This window comes from Coprinopsis cinerea (genome assembly GCF_000182895.1).
Source record: "Coprinopsis cinerea okayama7#130 chromosome 11 map unlocalized cont3.11, whole genome shotgun sequence".
In the NCBI taxonomy this organism is placed as follows: Eukaryota; Fungi; Basidiomycota; class Agaricomycetes; order Agaricales; family Psathyrellaceae; genus Coprinopsis; species Coprinopsis cinerea.
Window position 1 is genome coordinate 163,115 of NW_003307534.1, and position 26,115 is coordinate 189,229.

Below are 26,115 nucleotides of genomic sequence, written 5' to 3' on the forward strand. Positions count from 1 at the left end.
GATCGTATGATAGTGGCCGTGTGGAGTTGGAAGGTATTTCTGAGACGTCAGGCTGGAGAAACGATATGCCAGAGACAGGTCTCAACTCGGTGACGAAGCTGCGCCTGGCAAAGTTTTCTTGAAGTTTTCCTTTGTGCCTTTGTTGGTGTTTGTCTTTGAAGGAGCCGCCACATAGGGTCAAACAACGTCCTCCACCCCGCTTGTGCGCCCTGCCCACTACTAGTCGTAACTGTGGAAACTCACTCGTGTTTTCTCTATCTTGAAACCTCGGGGCCAAAATCAACTTGGCGTGCTCGATAACTGTCGGGAGAAACGCGTTACTACTAGTCTGGACTCCCAACAGGACATTCACGACAACACTGCCGCCTTTCCATACCTTGGCTGCGGTTTCAAGTCATCTGGCATCGGAATACGCTTATGATTCGTGGTTGATGTTCTAATCGACACAGTGCGCCAGGGTTTCTAACGCCCGAACTCGCCGAAGCTCAGACCACTGCAATGTTCCATCAAACGGATGGAATCACTATTAGATGGCGCATTGGCGCTCCCCGGAAGGCCTTCTGTTCGATAGCACTGTAACACTGGTACTGGAAAGCGGTGCCTCTGATACTACCTAGTATCACATCTACCTTTCCTCTATCGGCAGGATGTTACGCTTGTCCGTTTCGAATGAGACTGATTTCGGGCAACGATGGCCTTTCTTCAAGATGCATCGGACGGTCTTCAGTGGCTTCATTGCGTAGTGTTCGGAATTCTTTGACCCCACGATCGAGCAATGGTTGTATAAAAGCAGGCTGTCGAGCTACCCTGGCTCCTCAGCTGGTCTCATCTATCCAATTCCCAACCACACAGTCTCAACAGCGTTGATCGCCCCCAACCAACGTCTTTTCAACCCAAGCATTAACCATGGTTCGCATTTCCACCACCATCGCTGTCGCCGCCCTCGCCGTTGCTCCGGCATTCGCTGCTCCAGTCTCCAGCGCCCTGATTGCGTACGTTCTTCTTCATTGAATCCACATTTCCTTTTCTCAGACAGCTGAACAGTCGCAATGTCGAGGAAACCATTGAAGCTCGAGATCCTCTTCAGGCAATGATCCCTCGCGATCTCGAAGACCTCGAAATCCGTTCGCCGACCATCCTCAGCCCATTCACCAGCTTCCGCTCTCCTGGAATCATTGCAAATCCCCTTCCTAAAATTCCTAGGCCCTCTTTCGGTTCCATTCTTCATCGCCCTCGCGCGGTGGACGATCTTGAAACCCGTTCGCCTACCATCATCAGCCCGGGCCCATTCTCCCGCCTTCGCTCGCCTGGAATCTTTGGAACACCCTTTCGTAAATTTCCTAGGCCCTCATTCGGTACCATGCGTAACCGCCCTCGTGCGATGGACGACCTCGATATCCGTTCGCCGATAGTCCGAGGGGGGTGCACGATTGGCGGGGGTCTCGGAAGACATCGTTTCAGGCCGAGGGAATTCGAAGCGATCGATATCCGTGAAACCAGGCTTCGAGGAGGAGGACGACTCCAGGGTGGTGCCCGCCGGCTTGGTGCAGGCTTCGCAGATGGCTTCCTCAATTCCGTGAATGCGCGGGAAATTGAACAGCTTGATTGAGGAAGTGGATTACTTGTAGTACTTCATGTCAACATTGTTCTCTAGGCAAACCTATGTATGAACGTATGACAAGTTCGTGCTAAATTCAAGTGGTTTCTAATCGGAGACTATGACCGCGTGATGTATGGATTTTGTCTGGTCGGCTCATTACCGCTGTGCGTAATATGTTCTCGCCTACGAGAAGGGGATGTATTCTACCCCTTTTTAAACAAACTTGAAGGGATACTTGACCAGCTTGGCCGTCAGATAAGGTTGGGGACTTTGGACGGTTTCCGAATTAGGCATGAAGCTTTCTTTGTAAGAATGGTTGAACTTGATAAAGGTTTCTCCTTCCTGACGCCTTGATCTCTCGCACGCTGTTAGCTACCAGCATTTGATAGTATTGTAGACACCACCGTCATATCTCATTCTGATCAATCAAACTAACTCTAACTTCCGACAGATTCGATATGTGGGCCTGAGGTACAAGTCAGATTTACCATCGGGGAAGGCAACATCCCGCATTTCAAAATTATATGCCCTTCTAGTAGGCTGCGGTCGTATTGCCTCACCTTCCCCGCCCATCCTCCCTGGAGGTTCTAAATCGAAACCCATGTTTGCCTGTACATACACGCTGCACTTCGTGCATCTCGGCCTCTGTCATTCCAGCAACCTTGGCGGCTCACTACATTATAAAGACTGTCACCTGTGGCATCTGCTTTCCCATACCTAAGACTACCCAGAAGACATGAGGTATTCCATCGTATTTAGCGGAATCTGGCTGCTCCTCTCGTCTCTCCCTCAGCATGTCTCCTCCAAAACCAGCCATAGACAATGTCGCTGCATCTATGGCTCAGATTGCTGGCCTTCCGATACAGCCTTCAATGAGCTTGCTAACCGTGTCTCGCGACCTCTTTTACGACCTTCCCCTCCGCCCCTACCTTGCTATTCATCGAAGCAGGAAGATGAAGCTGCATGTGAAGAAGTGAAGCAACAGTACACCAACGGCACCTGGCGCTCGTCCCAAGTTGGCGAGATGCAACTTCCAAACTTTGAAGCATATCTCTTCCAAAACGGAACTTTCGATTCATGCCCTCTCAACTACGCCTCTAGCCACGTCTGCGGACAAGGCTCGGTGCCTCCAATCGGCGTGGACGCTCGGACTCCACAAGACATTCAAGCGGCAGTCAAATTCGCCAACAAACATTACCTTCGTCTTGTGGTTAAGAATACTGGTCACGATCTCCTTGGACGTAGTACAGGAAGGGGAGCATTCCTCGTTTGGACCCACCATATGAAGGAGATCAAAGTATCGAATGATTTTGTTCCATTGGGAGCTTGTTCCTCAGAACGATATGAAGGTCTGTTCCAAATCGTCGACAGTTACGTATCGCCTGCATCGAACTGATTTATGGCTTCCTCTACTTAGGGATAACGCTCGGCGCTGGAGTGCAGTGGTCTGAAGCCTACAGGGCTGCACATGAGGCTGGTAGAACCCTTGTAGGCGGCATCTCAGCAGGAGGAAGTGTTGGCGCTGCTGGAGGTTGTGTCAGGGCTCGTGCACTTAGCAGAACTCTGATATACACTCGCGCCTTCCCTAGACTCGGCTTAGACTTCGACACTTCGACTTCACATCCCGACGTCTCGACTTTCGCTTCCAGCCATACTCGAACCCTCGACTTCCCCAACGTCTTCAGCCGCACCGCCACCTAGACTCCGGTCGTGTCAATGTCTACTGATCTAGACTTCACCGGATCAGGCAAGACGCGCGACTCGGCTCCTTCCGTGATCTCGGATCCTCCGGAAGTCTAGTGGACTTTAGGCGCGCGCTTGGTATTTCGAAGCCTTCGACTCTGTATTGTTCTTTGGAAGTATGTTCCCTTTTTAGACGTATTCGTTCTTTGTTGTTGTCCGAAGTTCCCTCGTACGTCATATCTCGACTTTCCTGATTTATCGATGTTATTATCTTTCTTTTCTTCGGCTTATCTTTCCTCATCACATGTTCTTTGCTCAAGACTTGTCTTCGACCTTTCTACTTCATGTCTTTGCTCTAGACTTTCTTATCATGTTGTGATTGGTTCGTAGATAGCTTCTTCGACTCTCTTGTGTTGTTCTTGGATTGATTCGCCTTCATGTCGTTTGTATTTCTCATTCATACATCTTAGTCTCGCCTTCATGTTTCTCCATCGTTTCTCCGCACTTTCTCTTGTCGAAGATTCTCTAGACGTGTCCTCTATAAGTACTGTATGGTTTTGTAGTAGATACCTCATCCGGAATCTCGACGAGGACTCTCCATCCTCCCTTCTCCATCGACTAGGATCTCCATCCTCCCTTCTGCATCGACTAGGACTCAATCCCCTCTCCTCCATCGACTAGGACTTTCCCCTCATCGAATCCTCTGTCCGAATTCCTAAGTCTAACTTAACTCTCTCCACGTCTTCGACCGCTGAGCCTTTAGCTCCAGTCGTCTCTCTACGTCGCGCTCTCGCCGCAAGGCGTCCGTCCGGTCCGTCGGCCTAGCCAGCCATAGGAACCTTGACGAAGGGTACACGTTCTTATAACGTGAGACCAAGGCTAACCTCCGACCCCGAAGTCTCCTCTCCATCTCAGACTTCGCCTCACTCCTCTTCACTCACGCCCATCTCCTGACAGTAGATTCCGGATTCGACTTCGTCTTGTCGTTCCAAGTCTACGTCTATGTCCGATCAAGACCGCTACGACTTTCGTCGCCCTCGCCCTCCTCCTTCAGCGTCCGCACTGGGCCAACCTCGACCCTTATCGCACTCCAGACACGAGTCCCTCACCGATCCCTTCTACATCTCGAATTCGACATCACCTGCCATAGCTGCAACCGCTATTTGGCAACCTCCTACGTCTTTCCTCGGTCAAGCTACCATTCGACGCGGCATGTCTAACGACGCTCGCGAAGAAGAGTTCGTAGCCTCGCATCTAGGCATCCCTGGTGGCCTCGCTACCAGCGCCTTCGGTGGTCTTCGCGCCTCAGACTCTGGGTCTGGCAACCCCAGTGGTGCTGCAGGTCGCGTCTCCAACTCGCGTCGTGGTGATCCGTCTTCCTCTGGCAAAGGAGGCGATGATCCACTCCCTTTCGCCTTTGATCCCTCTGGCTCTCCCCCTCGCACGCCTCCTGGTGATCCGCCTGATCCCAGGGGAGGTGGTGGTGGAGGTCCCCCAGGTGGCGACTCTGGTGGTCCCCCGCCGTCTGGCAGCGGTGGTGGCGACCCTCCTCCTAACCATGGTGGTGGTGGTGGACCTGGTGACCCGTCTGGCGATCCGCCTGGCGGAGACTCCGAGACTCAAGCTCAAGACGACTCCAACGACTTCCAACCCGTCCTTCGTCGCATTCTCGAGCACCTCGTCGAGGGTCAGCAGTCAAATGCTCGTACCCTTGCGAAAGGCTCTCGAGAAACTCGAGTCTCAGTCCTCCAGTACCCCTAGACTTCGTGCTCCCGACCCTTTCGACGGCTCAGATCCCGAACTCCTAGACGCCTTCATCGCCCAGCTTTACAGTTTATCTCGGTCGCTACATGCACACCTTCAAGCACCCGAGAGACGCTGTGGCTACTGCCCTCTCCCTACCTCAAGGGCAAGGCGTACACTTACTTCGCATCTCGAATCAATGTGGCTCGCACTACCGATGCGACGTTGCCTTGGTTTGACAATCTGGACCTCTTCATCGAGGAGCTGACTCTCGTCTTCGGCCCCAAGAACCCCATCGGCGACGCAGAACGCAAAATTCGTGCGTTGACGATGACAGGACGTGCCTACCAGTATACCCTCGACTTCAATGAGCTCGCCGCACGCATCAACTGGAACGAAGCGCCTTTACGTTCTCAGTACTACACTGGCCTCTCCGACCGCATCAAGAACGAGTTGGCTAAACGTCCTCGGCCTGCTACGCTTTTGGAGTTGCAGAATGTCGTCTTCGACATGGACGAACGTTGGCACGAACGTCAAGAGGAGATTCGTCGTGATCAAGCTCTCCTCAAGGCCCTCCAAGCCAAGCTATCTGGCAAGGCTTCGTCTTCACCCTCTCTCTCGTCTGGCTCTTTGGCCACCCCGGCTTCGACTTCATCTAACTCGACCAAGACTTCGCCTCAGTCGGCCGGTAACACTTCGTCTTCGTCGACCTCTTCCTCTGCCAAAGGAAAGTCGAACAAGACTTCATCTTCTTCTTCGTCTACGACTCCCTCGACTTCATCGTCGACACCCTCGACGTCCTCTGCCCCTCCTCGCCCTTACGCCGACAAGCTTGACGCTAGCGGAAAGCTCAAGCCTGAGGAGCGTGCCCGCCGTATCAAGGAAAGCCTTTGTATGGTGTGTGGCAGCACAGAGCACAAGGCGTCAGAGTGCCCCAAGTCTAGACATCGCGCTCGCTTTGCTTCCGCCGGTCAGCCTGCCACTGACACGTCTGCGGGAAAAGCTTGAGCAGTCTGCTGACCTCGCCTCCTCCAGTTGACTGCAGCCTCTCAGCAGGAGTGCCTGAGGTTCGACTTAATGCTGCTGCTCTCTCCGATCCCCATGCTCTCTCGTTTTCGGTCTCCGTTTATTCTTCGACGTCTTCGCCTATCGACCTCGACTCCCTGGTGGATTCGGGTTGTACGGACTGTTTCCTCGACTCAGACTTTGTCAATTCTCATTCGACTTTGCAATTTTACGAAATTCCGCCAGTGCCCCTTAGACTCCTTGATGGATCTGTTCGTACTTGGCTCACTTCTGCAGCGGATATCATCCTCCGCTTTCCGTCTGGTGATGAGTTCTTTCTCAAGTGCTTCATCACAAAGCTGGATGCTCCGTATCCCCTGATTCTTGGACACAACTGGCTCCGCCGATACAATCCGTTGATTGACTGGCGTCGTGGTCAGATACTTTCGTTCGAATCGGCCGATAACCCCTCTTCTTTGAGCTCACTCGTCGCAGCAAACGTCGAGACCTCCGTTTCTTCATCCAGCCTTCCGTCACAGGCGTCTCAGCCTTCCGTGGTCCCTTTTTCGACCAAGTCTTCCGTCTCTCTTCCTTCCCCCATCGACTTCGACTCACTCGACTCCGACCATTTATCACCGCAGGAACCGATTGTTCCTTTACCTCAAGATTCGCCTCAAGACTCGTCGATGTCGATTCCTCCTTCCATTTCCCTTTCTTCTTCTACTTCCAAGTCTTCACCTTCTCCTTCTAAGTCTTCTCCTTCTTTCACTTCTAACCCTGTGCCAATCGCTTTTGTGAACGCTTCAGCCTATCGTCGAGCTGTTCGCATGAGTGGTTCGCAGACCTTCTCACTTTCTATTTCTCCTTCTTCAGACAACGTCTCGCGGGCTTGTGCTGCTTCGACTAGCACTACCGACACTCCAGATCTTTCCAATGTCCCGGAAGAGTATCACGAATTTGCCGACGTCTTCAGCAACGCCAAGGCTTATTCGCTTGCGCCACATCGCCCTTACGACTTGCGCATTGATCTGGACGAGTCTCAGCCCCTTCCTCCGAGTCGGCTTTATTCTCTCTCCCGCAGCCGAAACCCCCTTGCGCTACGCGAGTTCTTGGACGAGAATTTGCGCGCTGGTTTCATTCGCTCTTCGACTTCTCCGCTAGGCGCACCCATTCTCTTCGTCAAGAAGAAGGATGGCTCCCTACGTCTTTGTGTGGATTACCGGGCGCTTAACCGCATCTCCAAGAAGGACCGCTATCCGTTACCCCTCATCTCGGACCTTCTTGCAGCCCCAGCTCGTGCCAAAGTCTATTCCAAGATCGACTTGAAGCATGCCTACCACCTTGTGCGCATTGCGGATGGGGACGAGTGGAAGACTGCTTTTCGAACTCGCTATGGCTCTTTCGAGTGGTTGGTGATGCCTTTTGGTCTCACTAACGCGCCGTCCGCTTTTCAGCGTTTTATGAACGACATCTTCGCCGATATGACCGACGTCTCGGTTATCGTATACCTCGACGACATCCTGGTTTTCTCCGACAATCTCTCTCAGCATCGTGAACACGTCAAAGAGGTGCTTAGACGTCTCCGCAAGCACGGGCTTTATGCTTCGCCTAAGAAGTGTGAGTTCCACGCTGACCGCGTCGAGTACCTTGGGTACATTCTTTCACCCGACGGCCTCACCATGTCGCCTGAGAAAGTCAAAGTCATCCAGGATTGGCCTGAACCTCGTTCAGTGAAAGACGTCCAGTCTTTCCTCGGTTTCGCCAACTTCTATCGTCGTTTCATCCACGGCTACTCCGACATCGTCGTTCCGCTCACGCGCCTTACTCGCAAAGACACGCCTTTTGAGTTTTCTTCCGCCGCTCGCAAGTCTTTCGAGACCCTCAAGTCTGCTTTCATTTCTGCTCCTATTCTTGTTCACTGGCAACCCGATCGACCTCTCATCATCGAGACAGACGCCTCCGACTACGCCTTGGCCGCCATTCTCTCTATTCAGCTCGAGTCTGGAGAGATCCACCCAGTCGCCTTTCACTCCCGCACTTTCCAAGCCGCCGAACTCAACTACGACGTCCATGACAAAGAACTCCTTGCCATCTTCGAGGCGTTCAAAGTCTGGCGTCACTACTTGGAAGGCGCAGGCGACCCGGTCAACGTCGTCACAGACCATAAGAACCTCGAGTACTTCTCGACTACCAAGGTTCTCACTCGCCGTCAGGCGCGGTGGTCTGAATACCTTTCCCAGTTTAACCTCGTCGTCCGTTTCCGTCCTGGCAAATTGGGCACCAAGCCTGATGCGCTAACACGACGATGGGACGTCTACCTTAAACAGGGGGGTAGTGACTTCGCCAGCGTAAATCCGGTCAACCTTCGTCCAATCTTCGCGTCTGAGCAGCTGGCTTCGTCATTGAGGGCTTCGACTATCTACATCCCTGCCCTCCGAGCCTCGCTGGTTGTCGACTCTGCTAGTCTTCATTCTGATATCAAGGCTTCTTATTCTTCGGACCCCCTCGCCTCTTCACAACTTCCCACTCCTTCTGACCCTCGTTGGGAGCTTCCATCCGACGGTCTTCTTAGACTTGATGGGCGTATCTACGTTCCAGATAGTCCCGGCTTACGTCTTCGAGTCTTGCAGCTCAAGCATGATCACCCTCTCGCTGGTCACTTCGGTCGCAACAAAACGATCGAATTGGTTAGACGTGACTATGTTTGGCCTAAACTGCGTTCGTTTGTCGCAGACTACGTCAATTCTTGCACGACTTGTCGCCGTACGAAGACTCCTCGCCACAAGCCTTATGGTCTCTTGAAGCAGCTACCCATTCCCCTCCGTCCTTGGGAATCCATCTCCATGGATCTCGTCGAGCAACTTCCTTCCTCTGGTGGTTTCACAGACATCCTCGTCATCGTTGATCGCCTGTCCAAGCAAGCTATCTTCATCCCCACAGACCAATATCTCACGTCTGCGGAGCTTGCACGCCTTTTCGTCATCCACGTCTTCTCCAAGCACGGCGTCCCTTCGAACGTGACGTCTGATCGTGGTTCAGAGTTCGTCTCCCACTTTTTCCGTGCTTTGGGCGAAGCCTTGGACATGAAGCTTCACTTCACCTCAGGTTATCACCCTGAAGGCGACGGACAGACCGAAACGAGTTAACCAGACCTTGGAGCAGTACCTTCGGGCGTATCTGTTCTTACCAGCAGGATGATTGGCATCGACTCCTTCCCCTCGCCGAATTCGCTTACAACAACGCGCCTTCAGCTACCACTGGTGTCTCGCCTTTCTTCGCAAACAAGGGTTACCATCCAAGTCTTAACATCCACCCTGAACGCGACTTAGCCAGTTCCGCCGCGCAAGAATTTGCAGTCGACCTCGCCTCGTTGCACGAGTACCTTCGGGAATCTATCACCGCCGCACAGAAGTCTTACCAGCTATACGCCGATCGCAAACGTCTAGCACCCCCAGACTTCAAAGTCGGTGATCGCGTCTTCGTCAAAGCTGCCTTCTTCCGAACCACCCGACCTACCAAGAAGTTGTCTGAACGATATCTCGGTCCTTACGAGATTATTGCTCAGGTTGGCACCCACTCCTTCACCCTTCGACTTCCAGACTCCATGCGTTCCGTTCACCCCGTCTTCCACGTCTCGATGCTCGAACCCCATCACGAGTCTCAGATTCCTCTTCGTCACGAGCCTCCTCCACCTCCGGTAGAGGTAGACGGCGAATTGGAGTATGAGATTGCCGAAATCCTAGACTCGAAAGTGGATCGTCGTAGACGCGCCTGCAAGCTTCTCTATGAAGTACGCTGGTTAGGCTACGAGAACACAGACGAAGAACGCTCCTGGCTCCTTGCTACCGAGTTGAGCCATGCCAGGGAGTTAGTCGAAGACTTCCATCGTCGATATCCCGACAAGCCTGGACCCGAGTGGTGACCCGTCCGCCTTCGCCTTGTTATCTCGACTTCTCATTTTTTCCTTCGACTTCATTTTCTTTTCTTTCACATTCCTATGCTTCAATTTCTCTTCGACATCGACTTCACCTTTGGCCTCGAGGGCTCGGCCGTAATCAGGGGGGTAGCTGTCAGGGCTCGTGCACTTAGCAGAACTCTGATATACACTCGCGCCTTCCCTAGACTCGGCTTAGACTTCGACACTTCGACTTCACATCCCGACGTCTCGACTTTCGCTTCCAGCCATACTCGAACCCTCGACTTCCCCAACGTCTTCAGCCGCACCGCCACCTAGACTCCGGTCGTGTCAATGTCTACTGATCTAGACTTCACCGGATCATGGCAAGACGCGCGACTCGGCTCCTTCCGTGATCTCGGATCCTCCGGAAGTCTAGTGGACTTTAGGCGCGCGCTTGGTATTTCGAAGCCTTCGACTCTGTATTGTTCTTTGGAAGTATGTTCCCTTTTTAGACGTATTCGTTCTTTGTTGTTGTCCGAAGTTCCCTCGTACGTCATATCTCGACTTTCCCTGATTTATCGATGTTATTATCTTTCTTTTCTTCCGGCTTATCTTTCCTCATCACATGTTCTTTTGCTCAAGACTTTGTCTTCGACCTTTTTACTTCATGTCTTTGCTCTAGACTTTCTTATCATGTTGTGATTGGTTCGTAGATAGCTTCTTCGACTCTCTTGTGTTGTTCTTGGATCGATTCGCCTTCATGTCGTTTGCATTTCTCATTCATACATCTTAGTCTCGCCTTCATGTTTCTCCATCGTTTCTCCGCACTTCTCTTGTCGAAGATTCTCTAGACGTGTCCTCTATAAGTACTGTATGGTTTTGTAGTAGATACCTCATCCGGAATCTCGACTAGGATCTCCATCCTCCCTTCTGCATCGACTAGGACTCAATCCCCTCTCCTCCATCGACTAGGACTTCCCCCTCATCGAATCCTCTGTCCGAATTCCTAAGTCTAACTTAACTCTCTCCACGTCTTCGACCGCTGAGCCTTTAGCTCCAGTCGTCTCTTTACGTCGCGCTCTCGCCGCAAGGCGTCCGTCCGGTCCGTCGGCCTAGCCAGCCATAGGAACCTTGACGAAGGGTACACGTTCTTATAACGTGAGACCAAGGCTAACCTCCGACCCCGAAGTCTCCTCTCCATCTCAGACTTCGCCTCACTCCTCTTCACTCACGCCCATCTCCTGACAGGTTGGGTATTGGGCGGTGGACACAGCCCTTTAGCTCCCACTTACGGCCTGGGTGAGTTTAATTTGTATCGCTTTCAGGGGGCTGATAGGGCTGACCAGGGGCCATGCAGGCGTTGACAACGTCCTTCAATTCACTCTTGTGACTGCAGACGGAAAGCATGTCACAGCCAATTCCTATACGAACCCATCGCTTTTCTGGGCTCTCCGAGGCGGCGGAGGTGGTACGTTTGGTATCCTGACCTCTGTAACCTACAGGACCCACCCCATAGAGCAAATAGTCCTCGTCGGGTTGGAAATGGACCTCCCTTCGCCAGAAATTGCTCTCGAGCTCCTTACAGAATACGTCCGTCTTCACCCTAGAGTCAGCGATTTAGGCTGGGGAGGCTCCAGTCAGATCGTCCCCAACCACATCAGATTCGACTACATCTCGCCCAAAAAAACCGTCGAAGAGGCCAACGAGACGTTCAATTCGATCTTGGAACTTGCACGAGAGCGCAGTAATGGTACAGCGACGATTACCTTGACTCCGTACAGCTCTTTCTATGACTGGTTCGACGAATGGTTCATGAAGCGTAACTCAGTTGGTGGGGTGGGTGGCATGGCTGAGCTCTCGTCGCGACTGCTCTCGCGGGAGGTCGTTGAACGTGATCCGGCAAAGGTCGCTCGACTGATGCTGAGTGTGCCAAACCCATTTGGCGCTCCGTGGGTGTACGCTTGTTTTCCGTTCTCACTCCAAGTCCACCGATCAATTCATTGTTCACTTCCCTTAGTGCTGCTGCTGGAGGCGCTGTTTCCAAAGTGGACCCCGAAAGCGTTGCATTGAATCCTGCATGGAGACGCGCTGCAGCTCAACTATACCTGGCAGAGCCTTTGGCGGAACTCGATTTAAACGCCATCGAAGTCGTCCGCCAAAGGCTGATCAATGGTACAAGGATCATTGACCCAATAAGCGTCGACTCGGCTGCGTATTTCAACGAGGTAAGTCTATCTCCTTTACATGACTCTAAATGCACCCTCAATCCGCTCGATGTAGGCCATGCTACACAAAGAGGACTTTAAAAAGAGTTTCTTCGGGTCGCATTACGATAGGCTTAAAAAGATCAAGGCAAAGGTCGACCCAGAGAGCCTGTTCCTCGTTCCCCTTGGAGTTGGGTCCGAAGATTGGGACAAGGACCTCGTTTGTCCAAGGAAGAATTCTCAGTAGGCAAGGTTATTCCATATCTCGTAGTGATACTTGGCCGTATTGTTGGAAGATGTATCAGGCCTGTCTTCACATTAATCTCGTTAAGTAGTACGAATATATCGTATGTAGCTTGCGGTCGTGCTTGGGATAGATATAGCGTGAAACAATCAGTCCCGAACTGGCCGATCACCGTTGTCCTGAAATAGGTTATCTTGTATGCAGGGAGCCTGTATTTCGTCTTATTCCCTCTGTTATTTATTTGCCCCTTCCGCAGGGCGCGCGATGCTAAGGGCCGATCCCGATTGCGAGAGTCCTGTCATCCGAGTCCTAGGATCTCCGGTGACCCCGCAGATCGAAAGTGATGAGCAGCCTCACTGCCATCAGAGTTGATAGTCGGCGAGAAAGGAATGCCTTGTAATGGAATAGGATAACCAGGATTGCGAGATTATACAGACGCAGTACCCATACTTCTGTGAATAAAAGGAGCGCTTCTGCAACCAAAAGGGCCGACTACTACCTCGCTCTCCAGGACCAAGACATAATGGCTTCAACCATTCCTCAAGAGGTCTACGATCAATTCTCGGTATATACGGCGATGCTCTACTATGTGAGCAACACAGTCGCGACGTTTGACATCGGTATGTCTCCTGCACTCTCGACGATCTCAGCGAGCTCACTACAGCCTAAGCCATCCAATTTTGCATGTGCTTTTACGGACTGTCTGTCGCGAAGAGCGAACACTAAACCAAACTAAAGACCAGATAAGACTAGTATACGGGCCAATGCATATGCATGGCAGTGACTCGGCTTAAATAAGGCTCCACCGGAAACACTTTTAACGGTTCAGAAAATGTCAGACTTTGCATAGATACATACAATCAATGATTTTTTCTTCCAGCTTTTTGAAGTACTTTGAGATCAAAGTCTGTGGTTATGTCACCTTCATAGTAGCCTTCACCCTTTCTAGCCATACCATCGTGGTACCAAATCCTGTTACATCGATCCACAAAGCGGCAAGTGAAATGATTATCACCCCCGTATAAAAGGCCTTTTAGGTGGTACAATACTGGACGACCGTTCACTTTCACAGTCAAAGTTTCACTAGGAATAATCTTTTTACCTTCCATGACAAAACTTAACAGGACCGGTGCTGAAAAGACTTCTGTAGTCTTGACTATCGTTCTATTTTTACACTTTTTACACATTGCCTTTCTTGGTTCTCTCATAACCTCATTCAACCACCAGTCGAGTGGTAGAGATTTGGGGTCCATGTCTGTTGGAACAACTATGTTCCTTCGGCCTGTCGCCACAGTTACAGTAGAGAACATTGGCTGATCTTTAAGAAGTGATGTATGTTTACAAGTATTGCATATTGTCTTTTCTCTTGCCCTTGGTGTCATCTTCCCTAGAGACACATCTAGTAAATCCTCCATGTCCACATAAGCCTTCCCTTTAGGGAATAATGTTGCTGAATGGTCATATAGTTGATTCCGCACTATATTGCGTGCCTTTTCCAGGCCCTCCTTAGAAGAATCATGATTTATCTCTGAGATAAATCCTCCCATATATGTACTGAGATCCATGATTTCATCTCTCCTGTTTGGTGACGCTTCCTTCCACAGGTTATAAGTGACTGTAAAGAGCGAGTCGTATGAGCAGCTCCAGTTATCCGTATCCCATTCTAACCCAACACATACCTCAGATGGAAGATTCAAAGGATTAGGGGCCAGTGTAGTGACTTGTCGCTTTCGCCTACTGACTTCTTGCCCTGAATTACCAGTTGCCTTTCTCTTACCAAGCTGATTCTTTTCTCTCTCTATCACTTCACGGGTCTTAGCATATGCCAAGTTCCAAGTGCCATCCTTTTCTGGCTCCTGTATAATCTTCTCATTCTTTCTCCATTGTAGGGACTTGTGCCATTTGGATGAATAGTCAATGTTGTTCTCTGATGCCCACTTCTGGAATGCCCTTATTGTTGGATTCCGCAAAGGTCTGACTGCATCTTCAGGTATTAACTTATTGTACCGTAAAAGGGTAATTGTATCTAGCATATCTAACTCACGGAACTCCTGTCGCAAGTATCCATTGATCCCTAGGATCCCCTGCTTCAAGTTTCTTCATTGTCAGTCTTCCGTCTTCCTTGTCTACTGTTGTTTCCTGTACAATCTCTCTTGGGAACCGCGCCGTGCATATACCTTCTTCTGTGAGACACCCTTTTGGAGCACCAGACATCATCAACTTGACTTGAACATCATCTGCATTAGATTTCTTGTCTTTCATTGGTGCTTTCTTTGCACGGCATTTGTGGAAATGTGTTCTTAGAACAATATCATCCACAGTATGGTTGAATTTGTACTTCCATGCTGCGAGCACTGCACATTTCTGACATGCTTCAAAGGAATCATGAGTTTTCTCACACCATTCTGGAGGCTCTTCAGGTAAAGTCAAAGTAGGGTCAACATAGCCCGGAGGAGTTACTTTTGAGGATCTTTCCTTTTCGATTCCATGAAAGCCCTCATCCTCCTCATCAGGATCGTACGGGACCCTTGTCTTGACCTCTTCTATTGACCCAGTAATAAATTCTCCCTGGTGAACACCCTCCATATATTCTATAAGGGCCTTTTGGAATTCTGAGTCTTGATTCATTAACCGATCTCGAACGTCTTGTGGAGATAAAGCACCTGCAATCCAAATCATCATATGTAAGTGAAGAGTCAGCCGACCTTGTTGCTCCACTGTCCCGTAGTAAGCATTTGTCTTGCCATATAAACCATCGTGGTCAGCGCCTACACCTAGCACATGTTTGATAAACAATTCTACAAGAACGTTGAAAAATTTTGCAGCTGCTACAGGATTACTTAGACAAAGCTTTTCCCGTTGTTTGGATGTCAAGATTTCAGGCTTGAACTCCAAATTATCCGATGCGTAGTAAAGACTCAAAGGATGGCGGTTGTCTGCTGGTGCAAAAGTAATGAACCAACTTGGCGCCCCTTTAAAAGCTAGCAGTGACCAAATCTCGTTCCGCATGTACTTTCGATTAGTTAAAGAGCCCTTGACATGCCCACCAACATGATCAAGCATATCGAGCAATTGAAAGCACTCTTTCTCTTCATCTGTTTTGGGCCTGACATGTTCTCCGTTTGCCATTCGATCAGCAATGTCCTTCAAAACCTCTTTGTTAAGCCCTAGAATCTTTTGTGTGATAACTTCAAAATTCTGTCGCTTGGCCATCAGGAAACTCCCTGTAATGCCGCTTTTTAACTGTTCATGATTAAATGCAACTATAGGAAAATAAAGATCTGTTTGGAAACGCTTATCAGCATAGCTAAGAAGATGCTTCTTGTGGTTTTTATGGTGAAGTTTCTTTTTAAGGTGTGTTTGCCCAATTCCACCTTTTCCATAGGGGAAAAGCCATGGGAACATTTGCGGATAAAGCTGTGGGTTGTCATAGATTGTCTCTGGTGTATCTGAGCGACCAATGCCAAGTGCTTTACCTCCATCTTCTAGATGGCGTAAAGCTTTGGCTTTAAGTGCATCAATGGTCATGTTCTCGTATTCAACCCCTGTTAGTCCATGGACAGTAAAAGGGCATGGCCCATCAGAGGTTCCACGCTCTACCTTTACCTCATGTTTACTCATTTCGGAAGGCAAAACATTACCTGCCATATTAACAGGTAATGGCTTGTAATCACAGAATACAGGTACACCACTTTCATCATATGATGCTAAATTTTCCCTATCAATAGTAAGATCTGCATAGTCCTGGTGATTTAACTTTAGCCATTCTAAAGCTAATGCTACCTTGTTGCGTCTTACAAGCATTGGAGTACGTTTAAAGTCCTCAGGTGTTGGGCTTGTAGAACCCATAAAGATGAATGCCAGTACTTCACTTAGCTCTTCGCGGCTTGGAGGAAGCTTGTTGTAAACTTCGACTGTAGGGTTTGCAAACATGATGACATTAGCTATCATTTTCGCTCTGCCAACCTGACCTGTACTAGTAGTAACCCTAACTAGGCAGCGGTTATGCCTTACACGGGCAATCAACATCTGTTCCGCAAATGTAAGATTTTGGAGCTCTTTAGGTATGTCCCCAATCCATAAACCATTTGCCAAAGATAATAGAGGACGCCTACCTTTCTTCAATGCCGTGTAACATGATTGACATACCTTAGTCCATTTTCTATCAAAGATAGGACCTGGTACCTCTTGTATTGGATCAGATTCTTTCTTCCTCTCAAGTCGAGTAACCCCCTTTGCTGTTAGAAGGTCAGCGACCTCCTCAAGATCTAACTCTGTCTCTTTTATTTCCTTAAGAGTGCTTACCTTTGCCAGTGCGCCGCACACGCAGCATCCACTTTCAACGAAAGAATCCGGGTGTATATCCTTACAAAACCCTGAGATAATCTCATGTATCAGTCTCTCTGAAGGAGCTGCAGGTGGAAATATGACCTCCTCTGTGTTGTTATTCCCATCACTAGCCTTCATCGAGTCCTTATCTTTTACTAATTGTTGACTTACTTTTGCTTGCCTTCGGGCTTCTTTCTGTGCTAGTGCCTTTGCTTTTACCTGTTCCCTTAGGCGTGCAGCTTTCTTCAGTATTTCTTCCTCCATGCTCATTGAAGGGCGAACAACTGTGTAATACTCCATACACAAGGAGCAACTGTGGTTGCTTATCTTTGATACAAAAACAGGCTTAGTATCCTTCCTTCCCCTAGTAATACCATGCATTCTCGCATACATCACAAGATCTGCATAGCTAATCAATGGGGCGATAGTTTCCAAAGGTAGTAAGCAAGCCACAAGCTCTGGATTGCATTCCACTAGATTTTTGGCATCATTTATATGTAGATAAGATTCAAAATTGTATCTGGAAGCAGGGTGTATCTCACTTCCAGGCAATACAGGAAACTGAATCAAAGTGGCACCTTCGATACGAGATAAATCTCGTTTTTTAAGAGAACCCCCTCGCTTGCCTGCCTTACCTCCCCCAACCATCACGTTATAGGGCATGTTACTTTTGAGGCGTACCTTGTCAGAAAGACTTGAAATGACATGTTCGCTAATTTTTGTTGTTGAGAATGTAGGGTGTAATCTTTCCAAGGCCAGAAGACGGTGAGATCGTTTGAAATGAGCGGTTTCATTAAGAATTTTAGCCCAAGAAACAAAGAGCTTCACTCTATCAAATTCAGCTTTGGAGTACACTAATCTGGGTGCAATACTTTCTTTCCAGGGAACTGTCAGTGATTCCAACAACCTTAAAAGTTTGAACAGGGGCCTTAAAAGTCCTTTACAATAGCTATAATCCTTTACCTCTGTATTATAGTCACCGTATGTCTCATCTGGACTGCTGTGTGTGTTCGTATAATTCTCAAAGTAACTACCGTTTGAACTTTCAATCTTTTCAGTTTCATAACGACGATCCACCATCAAATTCTTGCCGTCACCCGAACTTCCGATCGACGACAGGATTAACTTTTGATCTCCGCCAGGGCGATCGACGAAAAAGTTGAGTTTGTGGACAACCGAAGGTGGCCAGGACGAATAGTTTAACTTCTGATCAACACGAGGTCGATCGACGAAAGAGTTGACTTTGCGACCAACCGAAGTTGGCCACGACGAAAGGTTTATGCCCGAAGGCGACGATATATAATTCACAGCAAAGAAGGCAATCTGCAGAACATACAATAAGCATTTCTTTTTCTTATCGTGCATGCGTCAAAGCAATGACTTACTTGTGCCACTATTACCGTTGTGAAAAGACACTTCGCTATACTCGCTAGTCGCATTTTCGTTTTCAAGGTGTTGGTTCGCAATCAAGGTCCCGACGGCGCGATCCGGGACTGGAACAAACTGCCACGTGAGACTTACTTTTTGGGGAAAACGTCAAAGTTCCCACCCAGCTCACAGCTTCTCCGAGTACATCGGATGTTTCTCCACCTTCGTTATTGCTGTAGAGTACACATTATAGAGTAACAAGTACAAGATACCAATAGTAAGCGCGACCAAAGTATTAGTAGATGTGAATGCAGAAGAACAGTTTAAAATGAATAAAAAATTCAACACTATATATATCATGGGAAGACGTCAAGAAGTGTTGGCTCGAGAGAAGAGGAATCGTTCAATGAAATCATGGGAAGCGGATTGAAGGGTATTATGAAAATGCCGAATGGGTCCCAAGCCACGTTGAGCCGACTTCCATTCTTGGAAAGCCAGAGGTTGGTCGAACTTTTCAACGCCCCGCTCGATATCTTCTAGTCTCTTTATATACCACTGCTCCCTCCTGCAGCACCAACGGCCATAGTTTTCTCCACAATCTGAGCGTTCGTATGCCCGTGCAAGGGGCCACCACGATTTGATTGCGACCGAACCTGTGTCTGTAATGACCGTCAGCCCCAACCGAGACAGTCGATGATTCTCAGAACTTACCTTCATCGATACAGGTATACGCACCACAAATCAAGTCCAATTCCCGTGCGGTTAGCCCATCATCCACGTACTCCCCCTCACAGTTTTCGAGTCTCGTTGTTAGTAGTCCACTGCACCCCACCGCAGTTTTCTCAACGTCCCCCATGCCAAGTGTTGCGATTGCCAGGCGCCAAATGATCCCGCCTCGTCGTAAAGCTGCACGCATATGAGGTTGAGAAAGAATTCGAGTGCGGGTGTTCACATAGCTATCGTAATCGATCTTCGTAAACTTGTGCTTCAACGGTCTAATGGGCAGAGGGCTATATGACGGCGTTCGATAACGACGAGCTTGTAAGTGGGAACGGGGAAAGAAAAGACGGAATGAGATGCCTTTCTGCACCAAGGTTAACACAATCTCATCCTCCTTGAATTCAGGTGGCAGCCGACAGACAAAAAGGGCGTCCAAGGCATTCAGAACAGCCAACTTCCAAGGCTTTGTCGAGGACGCAAAATTGAACCAGTAGTAACGAGGCACGCAGTCAGATTGACCGCTGTCTACCAGCTCGAGGTTGTCGAAGGACGGTATGGCAGTGATTCGGAGATCCCGAAGCCTAGAGCAGTGTTTGAGAGGGGAGATGACGTCGTCCTTGAGGTCCCACGAACCTGCATGAGGGGTCTTGCGCTTGGAATGGGCCGTCATGAATTGTACCGCTGACTTGTAGTGTGCAGTGGCAAAGTATTCATTGGGCTTTAGCTCGTTGTCTGTGAGTCCAAGTAGCCGGCAGAAGTTCCTCCTCATCTTATCATTGTCCTCTGATGGTACAGGCGTTGATGGTAAGGGTGGGACGAAGCCATAGTGAAGGCCAAAGACGCTATTCACTTCCTCCAATAATGTATTCACTAGCCAGTCTGTACGGGAAACGAGTTGCACCTGTTCTTCGTCGACGATTGTAGTGGCAATTGCTGATGACCCTCGGGCGATCTGAAGAGGTTGATAGGCGGATGGGCAGGTCTCTTCGTGCTCGGACAGACTAGTACCTTCGGATTGCTCTAAGATGGCCCCACCGTCGTTGACGTCGACATCCAAACGCAGATTGTAGGCTTCTGCGATCTTATTCCTGAGTGAAGTTGGGATAGGTAGGCTAAGGTCGTCGGGCGACCACTCCTCCAGGTCGATTTCGTCATCATCCCCGCTGAACAAGTCACAGCAATCCCATTCTCTGCAAAACGAATCAAACTTCTTTTGTTTCGAACTGTACAAAGACAGTGTGTCTCTGGAATACTTAACCCCCGCCGCAACCCGCTCATATGTATCCGGATTACTTTCCGAAGGACACCACTCATACACCCTGACTTTCGACACTGGAGGGTTAGCCGCTCGGGCTTCGCGGGCCTGTCTTTCGGTAGGGGTCTCCTTCTCCATGATTCGGGCATGTGCACGTTGATGTCGAGCGCAATGCGCGGCCCATGCTGCATTGAAGTTAGATAATTTTGAGGCCATTGGGTCGGGAGGTGGCGGTGACGACGACGTTGTTGGTAAATGTGGTAGGAGTATTTGTTTTCGTGTGCCTATTGGTCGCTCCGGGCTCCCAGTCAGTGTCCCTGGAGGGGGCGCGAGGCGTTGATCAGCCGAAGCTATCTCGGAAGAACCCCATCGGTACCAGACGGGCACGCCGTGTTTCACGAACCACTCCACGGTTGGCTGGTACGGCTTAGGGTTGACAATATCGACGATGCAACCAATTCGATTCGGATTGAATGAAAAGTCACATATTGAGGAAAACCAAATGCCATCTATCCATGCCGTATCCACCTCTGATTCCAATTCTACATGCCATTGAGGGACATAGCTGTTCAATGTGAAAGCATCCCTCTTAGAATCCGCGTGTGCTACCAAGTACGAAAGCGCTCCCCACCAGATAGAAAACCAATCCCTCGACGAACCGACTGCACGATCGTAGCTCCTGGGGTTCTTGAAGGTAAGCAGGTATCCGTGGGCCCATGGTAGGAATGGTAGCACCATAGCCGCCGAGAACTTGGATTTCAGCTTCGTAACGGCCCCGAACAGTTCAGACTCTAGTTTCGCCCAACTTTGTGTGAAGTTTTCCGGCATTCGGTAACTGAAGTCCTCTGGCGACCCCAAGATCAAAGGTAGCGGGACCCGTTTTAGTCTGTTGAACGGATACCCAGGGTCGGAGTACTGTATCGGTGCGAACGCCAGCCAACCAAATGCGGGTGTCCATAATCGAGGCTCGCAGATGTCTCCGAATCGCGGATATTTCTGGACGAACTTTGGTGGATTAGTGGTGTTCGAAGCGTCGTTCGTCGAAGGTTTGCGCGGGCGTTCAAGGGGTCTGTGCTTCTCCGGTTGAAAGGGGTTTACGTCCTCCTGAGCGAAAGGGTCTCCCGTGAAATTGAGCGTTCTCGTGCAATTTGGGGAGTAGTATAGGACTCCCCCAACGTCTTGAAGGCGACCGGATTGCGACATCTAACCGCAGTAAGAACACCATCACAAACATATACGAGAATGTGAGTAACGTACCCTTTTTGGCGATCTAACTCTCCTTCAATCTAAACCAGCAATAGCAAATCACCTCTCCCTACTTGAATTTCCCCCCCCCCAGACGCGTTATTACTGAATGAATGCCTTAGCAACGGTCAGTCGAAGCCTCGTAAGTTCGAGCACAACGAGCAAAGCCGTAACAAACACGAAGCTTTCAGAGTAGAAGTACGCAGATAGACTTTTCACCGCCTCGTATTTCGAGCACGATGAGGAGTCGTGGTGGTGGATGAAGAGATATGTGGCGCCCCAGGTTCTGAGGTACCATCACACAGCCGCTAATTGATTCCCGCGCACGAGCCCCATTCAGCCTCGGAAGTATTTTGGCAGGCACCGGTTCCTCCACGCCTAGTCGTCGGGGTATTTATCGCACATCTTACTGGATAATGAAGAAATTCTGTGTGGATACGAAAGGCTTCATCTCACCAACCCCACGCCTCGGAACTCGAGCACGCAGGGTGGTTGTAGACCCAGTTGTGGTGGCAGGAGGATGGATGCCGAAGGCAACGGGGACAGGCAAGCTTGGGAACAAGTCATTGATTATTCCCGCGCGAGTGATGGATTCCCGCGCCAGTGCCTGTTGAGCCTGGACCTTCCCAACTCTTTCGACCACCACCACCCGTCTCCCCCCCCTCCCTTGTAGCGTGCTCGATTTACGAGGCGCTACTCTGGAACATACTACCGAAGAGTTACCTGCTATACTAACCACGCCTCGGAACCCGAGCACGCAGAGTGGTGGTGGTGGTGTAGACCAGTGTAGACCCCTTGGTTGGGCAAAGGGTTGAAGGCAAACGGAGAAGTCAGGCTTGGCACACTGCCACCTGATGGTTCCCGCGCGAGTGATGGTTTCCCGGGCGAGTGCCTGGTGGCGGTGAACCCTTACAGCTTCTTCCACTACCATCACGACCAATCCTTGCAGCGTGCTCGAATTACGAGGCGTTGCTTTGGATGTTCTGTTTTCTTTCGTGCTCGATTTACGAGGCGATTGAATTAACTGTATACCTAGTTCGAAGCTTCAATATACCCCTATGATGGACACAATACCCGACAACGGCAGACAGTATCTGGACCGATTAAACGTTTAGCCGCCCGTCTGCGTGCTCGAATTACGAGGCGTTGCTTGGAAGGTTCTATGTTCTTTCGTGCTCGATTTACGAGGCGGTTGAATCAACTGTTTCTGTGCTCGATTTACGAGGCGGTTGAATCAACTGTAGACCTAGTTCGAAGCTTCAATATACCCCTATGATGGACACAGTACCCGACAACGGCAGACAGTATCTGGAGCGGATGGAATTAAACGTTTAGCCCCCCGTACAGAGACCGAATTTCTTGGATTACAACATAAGCGGAACTGGGGACGCAGCAGTTCCGCCTATCGCGTCATTGCCCAGCGACGCTCGATCGAACTCGGTTTTACCAATGCCCGGCCTCGGTTTAGGACGCTGGCCAAAATTTCCCGAGCAATCGTCTTCTCAATTTTACCACCATGTTCTCCCTACCGAATCGCCCTGACTGTCTTCCTCGGATCGAAAAGGTCAACGCCCATCCCTTGGTGTCTGGGAAGTCCGGACCCGTGTACATCGTCCATGGAACTAGCAATCGGGACAAGTGCAAGACACTTCTGCAATCGTTACGCTCTGTCAAGATTCCCAAGTCATCGAACGAAGCCAGGAAAAACGGTGCGTGAAACACCTGAGTCCTTGAAGTCCTACTCACTTATCCTAGGTTGGCTAATTCTGGACCCCGACGACGATCCAAGAGTCATATGGACAGACGACGACCGTGGGGCTCCGGACTGTATGAAGCTATGGTTTCTTTCCAAGTAAGTATTTTCGACCTGTGTGAATCAGTGACTTACGATCGGCCAGAAAGGATTGTACTCCAGAAGAAGTTCAGGGAGCTGAACAGCTGGTGCAAGAGATTGTTGGCGACGTCGACGAGAACGGATTAACGCAGTATGAGCGGGATCCCCGATGCTCGTCCTCGGGGAAAGGGGGTCGGTGTTATAGCCTTTCCACGACACACCAGGACAACAAGGATATAGAGGCTCCCTTCAAGGGAAGGAAGTGTTTCGGACGGCCCTTAGACGGTCATGATAAGATTACGAAGAAATTGTTGGAGGTGAGTTTTCCGGCCGAGTTCAACGTTTCGGTTCTAAGAGAAGCCTTTCTTTCGTTATCTCAGTTCACTAGCTACCGCAGTATGCAATGCCTCGAAAAGGGGCCGGCGGCGTTCGTCAACAACATAAAATCCAGGTCCGAAATGGTGAACCTGCCCAGGATTGGTCATGAGAGCAATACCGCCTTCCCCGCCTTTCAACTCAACATTGCGACCGCCGAAATGCCCGGTCAAACAAATGGTACGACTACCGCCTCATTATCACTCACCTATGCAAAAGCTAACGTTCGATTAGAAACGGGTGGACTACGCGAATTGGGAACTGCAGGAGAAGTACATGGCGATATCAAGGATTGTGTCGGAGGGATATCAGCGATCACCTGCTACTCCGAGGACAGACAGGACGTCGAAGAAGATGTGTTGTACTTCCTCGAGCTAGGGGTGGGGTTCATCCTTCGCCGCCTCGTCACAGCTTGTTTTTCGGGGATGAACCTTCATCGAGGCTCTGCAGTGCAGTTCAAGCAGAGTGCCGGCAACCACCCTCGCCGACACTTTCGTATCGTTGCCGTCGGCTACCCCCCTATGCACCACTTAGAAGCTTCCAGTTCATCCGCCTTGGCTATGGTCCCTTCCACCAAACGCGAAGGCGGCGGCGAAGAGCATCCCAAAGGGTCCAAGCATGTTACGACGGAGGTTCTCAAGCTTTTTAAAGAGATGAAGCAGTTCAGGTGCGCGCTTTAGTGTTGGTATGGACTCATGATCATTAACATGCGTTAAGGATCCCTGACTTCCCTGCATACCGCCCCGAGGCCCAGGCCACCTACCTGTCGCAATCCCGTGCCATATCCACCGCAATGTCCTACGGTAACCATGCATCCCGAAGCATTGTCACCCTCGTATCCTATCTCATTTCACAAGTCGACCCCTCTTTGCAAATGCGCTTCGACAGAGACCGTCTGCTGAGCTCGTTCAGCTGGGTAGTCCCTAATGAGGAGATGGGCGAGGCCGGTGGTTACGTTAGAGTGTGTGCGGACCCTTGGACAACGGGCCCTGGTTGGACCGGCGATGACGTTCGAATTGGAAAGAAATACGAGGATACGTTCGACGCCATGTCATACGAAGAACTAGTGCTAAAACGGAACACCGATGCTGGGGGAACTGTGCCGTACGGTAACCAGACCGCAGCTGCCGTCGACAGTGCTTGGAATCGCCAGTTGGACGACATGACCCCGACTTTCCCAGTGTGCGTGCTTTCAGGGGAGACGGAAGGCCAAGGTAGAGGCGCAGCGCAACGCCGAAAAGGTGGGTACATTTACACACAAGCCCGTCGATGCAACATCCTCATCGTCTCTTTCACAGGTACAATCAGACGGCTCACCAACTTTATGCGACAAGTGGATGCAGTTGTCGAACAGGACGAGCCTGAAGGACAACAACTCGAAGGTACACCAGAACAAGACGATCGTGTCGCGCTACGATCCTCGACACGAATTCGGGTTGCACCTCACACGCAAGATACCAGTACGTTTTGTTCTCACTACGTGTCGTCGTGAATCTCACATACCTTTTACTACAGTCGTTACGCGTTCACCGTTGACCAAGAGAAAGCGCGAACCATCGCGCGGTAAAGGTGCGGTTACGAACAAATGGCCGCATAGAGAATTCTAACGATTCCCTTTGCAGCTCCGAGGAAGAAGGGCAGGTCGGACGTTGCGTGTAGCAGTGACAGGGACGAAAGGGAAGGAGAAGGTACTGGCGACGAAGACGAAGTGACTCAATTCGAAGGTACGATTTACTTACCCCTGTAACGGCATAGACTGATCCAAACGCGATAGGTCTCCTGTCTACGTTTACTCTGGATAGCCTACAGAGACACCGTGTCGAAGCTATGGACATTGTCGAACACCTCCATTCCACTCCCCCCAACATTTCCAGCAACATGTTCGATGACTTACCTGGAAAGGTCACGGAACTGTGTGGCACAGGCCGAGTCCATGAACTGTGGGGAATGTCAGCTGCCCTCGAGAAGCGACACTCAGCGTCAGTACTAGACCTTGTCGAGGAGCGATCCAACATCATGGCAATCAACATGCTGGCATGGGAGTGGCTGGACGGTTCCTTAGAGAATGGGTTGAAGGTTCGAGGGTCTGCTAACAACACACATTGGACGGCGCAACTCTTTCGAGCGATAGAAAACATTCACCTTACCCCCGACATGCCCAAGACGTTGAAAGCTACAATATGCTTCCCGACCATGGTCGACGCTCCAGATTTCGTCCATCAGCCTTTGTTGCGCCGACGATACTCACCCATGACCCGGGAAAAGCTCAAGGACAAAGCGGCCGACATTGTGAGGACGTGGTTCTCGTACCCCAAGAACGAATACCATCGCGTGGCTGCACAATTCACCCGGAAACTTGTCGACGCTAGTGGGCCTTTCGTTCTGCTTTACCCACCAGTTTGGGATGCATACACCAACCTTCGCAGAGGGATGGCTATTTCTTCTCGAGCCACGGTCGGAGAAGTCGAGCGTTGGGCGAGGGAAGAACTACGACGGGCCTCATTTACTCGAAAAGGGTCTGCAGAGCGCAAGCTACTTCGATTCGTTTGTTCTCTGTACGGACAAGCCAGCCCCCTTCTCGATGAATCTTCTCTGGACGTAGTTCTCTAGTC

General features: G+C 50.3%; 6 protein-coding genes across 6 annotated transcripts; 4 read left to right on the forward strand and 2 right to left on the reverse strand.

The window, feature by feature from the left end:
- Window positions 1-906: 906 nt before the first annotated feature.
- CC1G_10622 (hypothetical protein) lies at window positions 907-1,692 on the forward strand (the record flags this gene model as incomplete). The annotated part of the gene is made up of 2 exons (XM_001839577.2): window positions 907-992; window positions 1,045-1,692. The coding sequence occupies 2 exons, from the start codon at window positions 907-909 to the stop codon at window positions 1,607-1,609; spliced, it is 651 nt and encodes a 216-aa protein (XP_001839629.1). The 3' UTR covers window positions 1,610-1,692.
- Window positions 1,693-2,336: 644 nt separating this feature from the next.
- On the forward strand, window positions 2,337-3,301 carry CC1G_15648 (FAD binding domain-containing protein; the record flags this gene model as incomplete). Its single annotated transcript, XM_002910173.1, has 2 exons — window positions 2,337-2,949; window positions 3,018-3,301. The coding sequence occupies 2 exons, from the start codon at window positions 2,337-2,339 to the stop codon at window positions 3,299-3,301; spliced, it is 897 nt and encodes a 298-aa protein (XP_002910219.1).
- Window positions 3,302-10,280: 6,979 nt separating this feature from the next.
- Window positions 10,281-12,510, forward strand: CC1G_10624 (FAD binding domain-containing protein; the record flags this gene model as incomplete). Its single annotated transcript, XM_001839579.2, has 8 exons — window positions 10,281-10,424; window positions 10,902-11,031; window positions 11,136-11,228; window positions 11,287-11,397; window positions 11,446-11,884; window positions 11,947-12,154; window positions 12,210-12,376; window positions 12,489-12,510. 8 exons carry the CDS (start codon window positions 10,281-10,283, stop codon window positions 12,508-12,510), a joined length of 1,314 nt encoding a protein of 437 aa, XP_001839631.2.
- A 1,245-nt stretch (window positions 12,511-13,755) lies between these two features.
- On the reverse strand, window positions 13,756-17,369 carry CC1G_11343 (hypothetical protein; the record flags this gene model as incomplete). Its single annotated transcript, XM_001839580.2, has 10 exons — window positions 13,756-13,764; window positions 14,057-14,355; window positions 14,422-14,451; window positions 14,555-15,601; window positions 15,854-16,121; window positions 16,176-16,365; window positions 16,527-16,615; window positions 16,683-16,742; window positions 16,878-17,107; window positions 17,342-17,369. The coding sequence occupies 10 exons, from the start codon at window positions 17,367-17,369 to the stop codon at window positions 13,756-13,758; spliced, it is 2,250 nt and encodes a 749-aa protein (XP_001839632.2).
- A 1,074-nt stretch (window positions 17,370-18,443) lies between these two features.
- On the reverse strand, window positions 18,444-21,252 carry CC1G_11344 (hypothetical protein; the record flags this gene model as incomplete). The annotated part of the gene is made up of 2 exons (XM_001839581.2): window positions 18,444-18,733; window positions 18,786-21,252. The coding sequence occupies 2 exons, from the start codon at window positions 21,250-21,252 to the stop codon at window positions 18,444-18,446; spliced, it is 2,757 nt and encodes a 918-aa protein (XP_001839633.2).
- Window positions 21,253-22,810: 1,558 nt separating this feature from the next.
- On the forward strand, window positions 22,811-26,113 carry CC1G_11345 (hypothetical protein; the record flags this gene model as incomplete). The annotated part of the gene is made up of 10 exons (XM_001839582.1): window positions 22,811-23,003; window positions 23,050-23,146; window positions 23,193-23,445; window positions 23,509-23,683; window positions 23,738-24,170; window positions 24,221-24,744; window positions 24,802-24,963; window positions 25,019-25,072; window positions 25,126-25,227; window positions 25,278-26,113. The coding sequence occupies 10 exons, from the start codon at window positions 22,811-22,813 to the stop codon at window positions 26,111-26,113; spliced, it is 2,829 nt and encodes a 942-aa protein (XP_001839634.1).
- Between the last annotated feature and the right edge of the window lie 2 nt (window positions 26,114-26,115).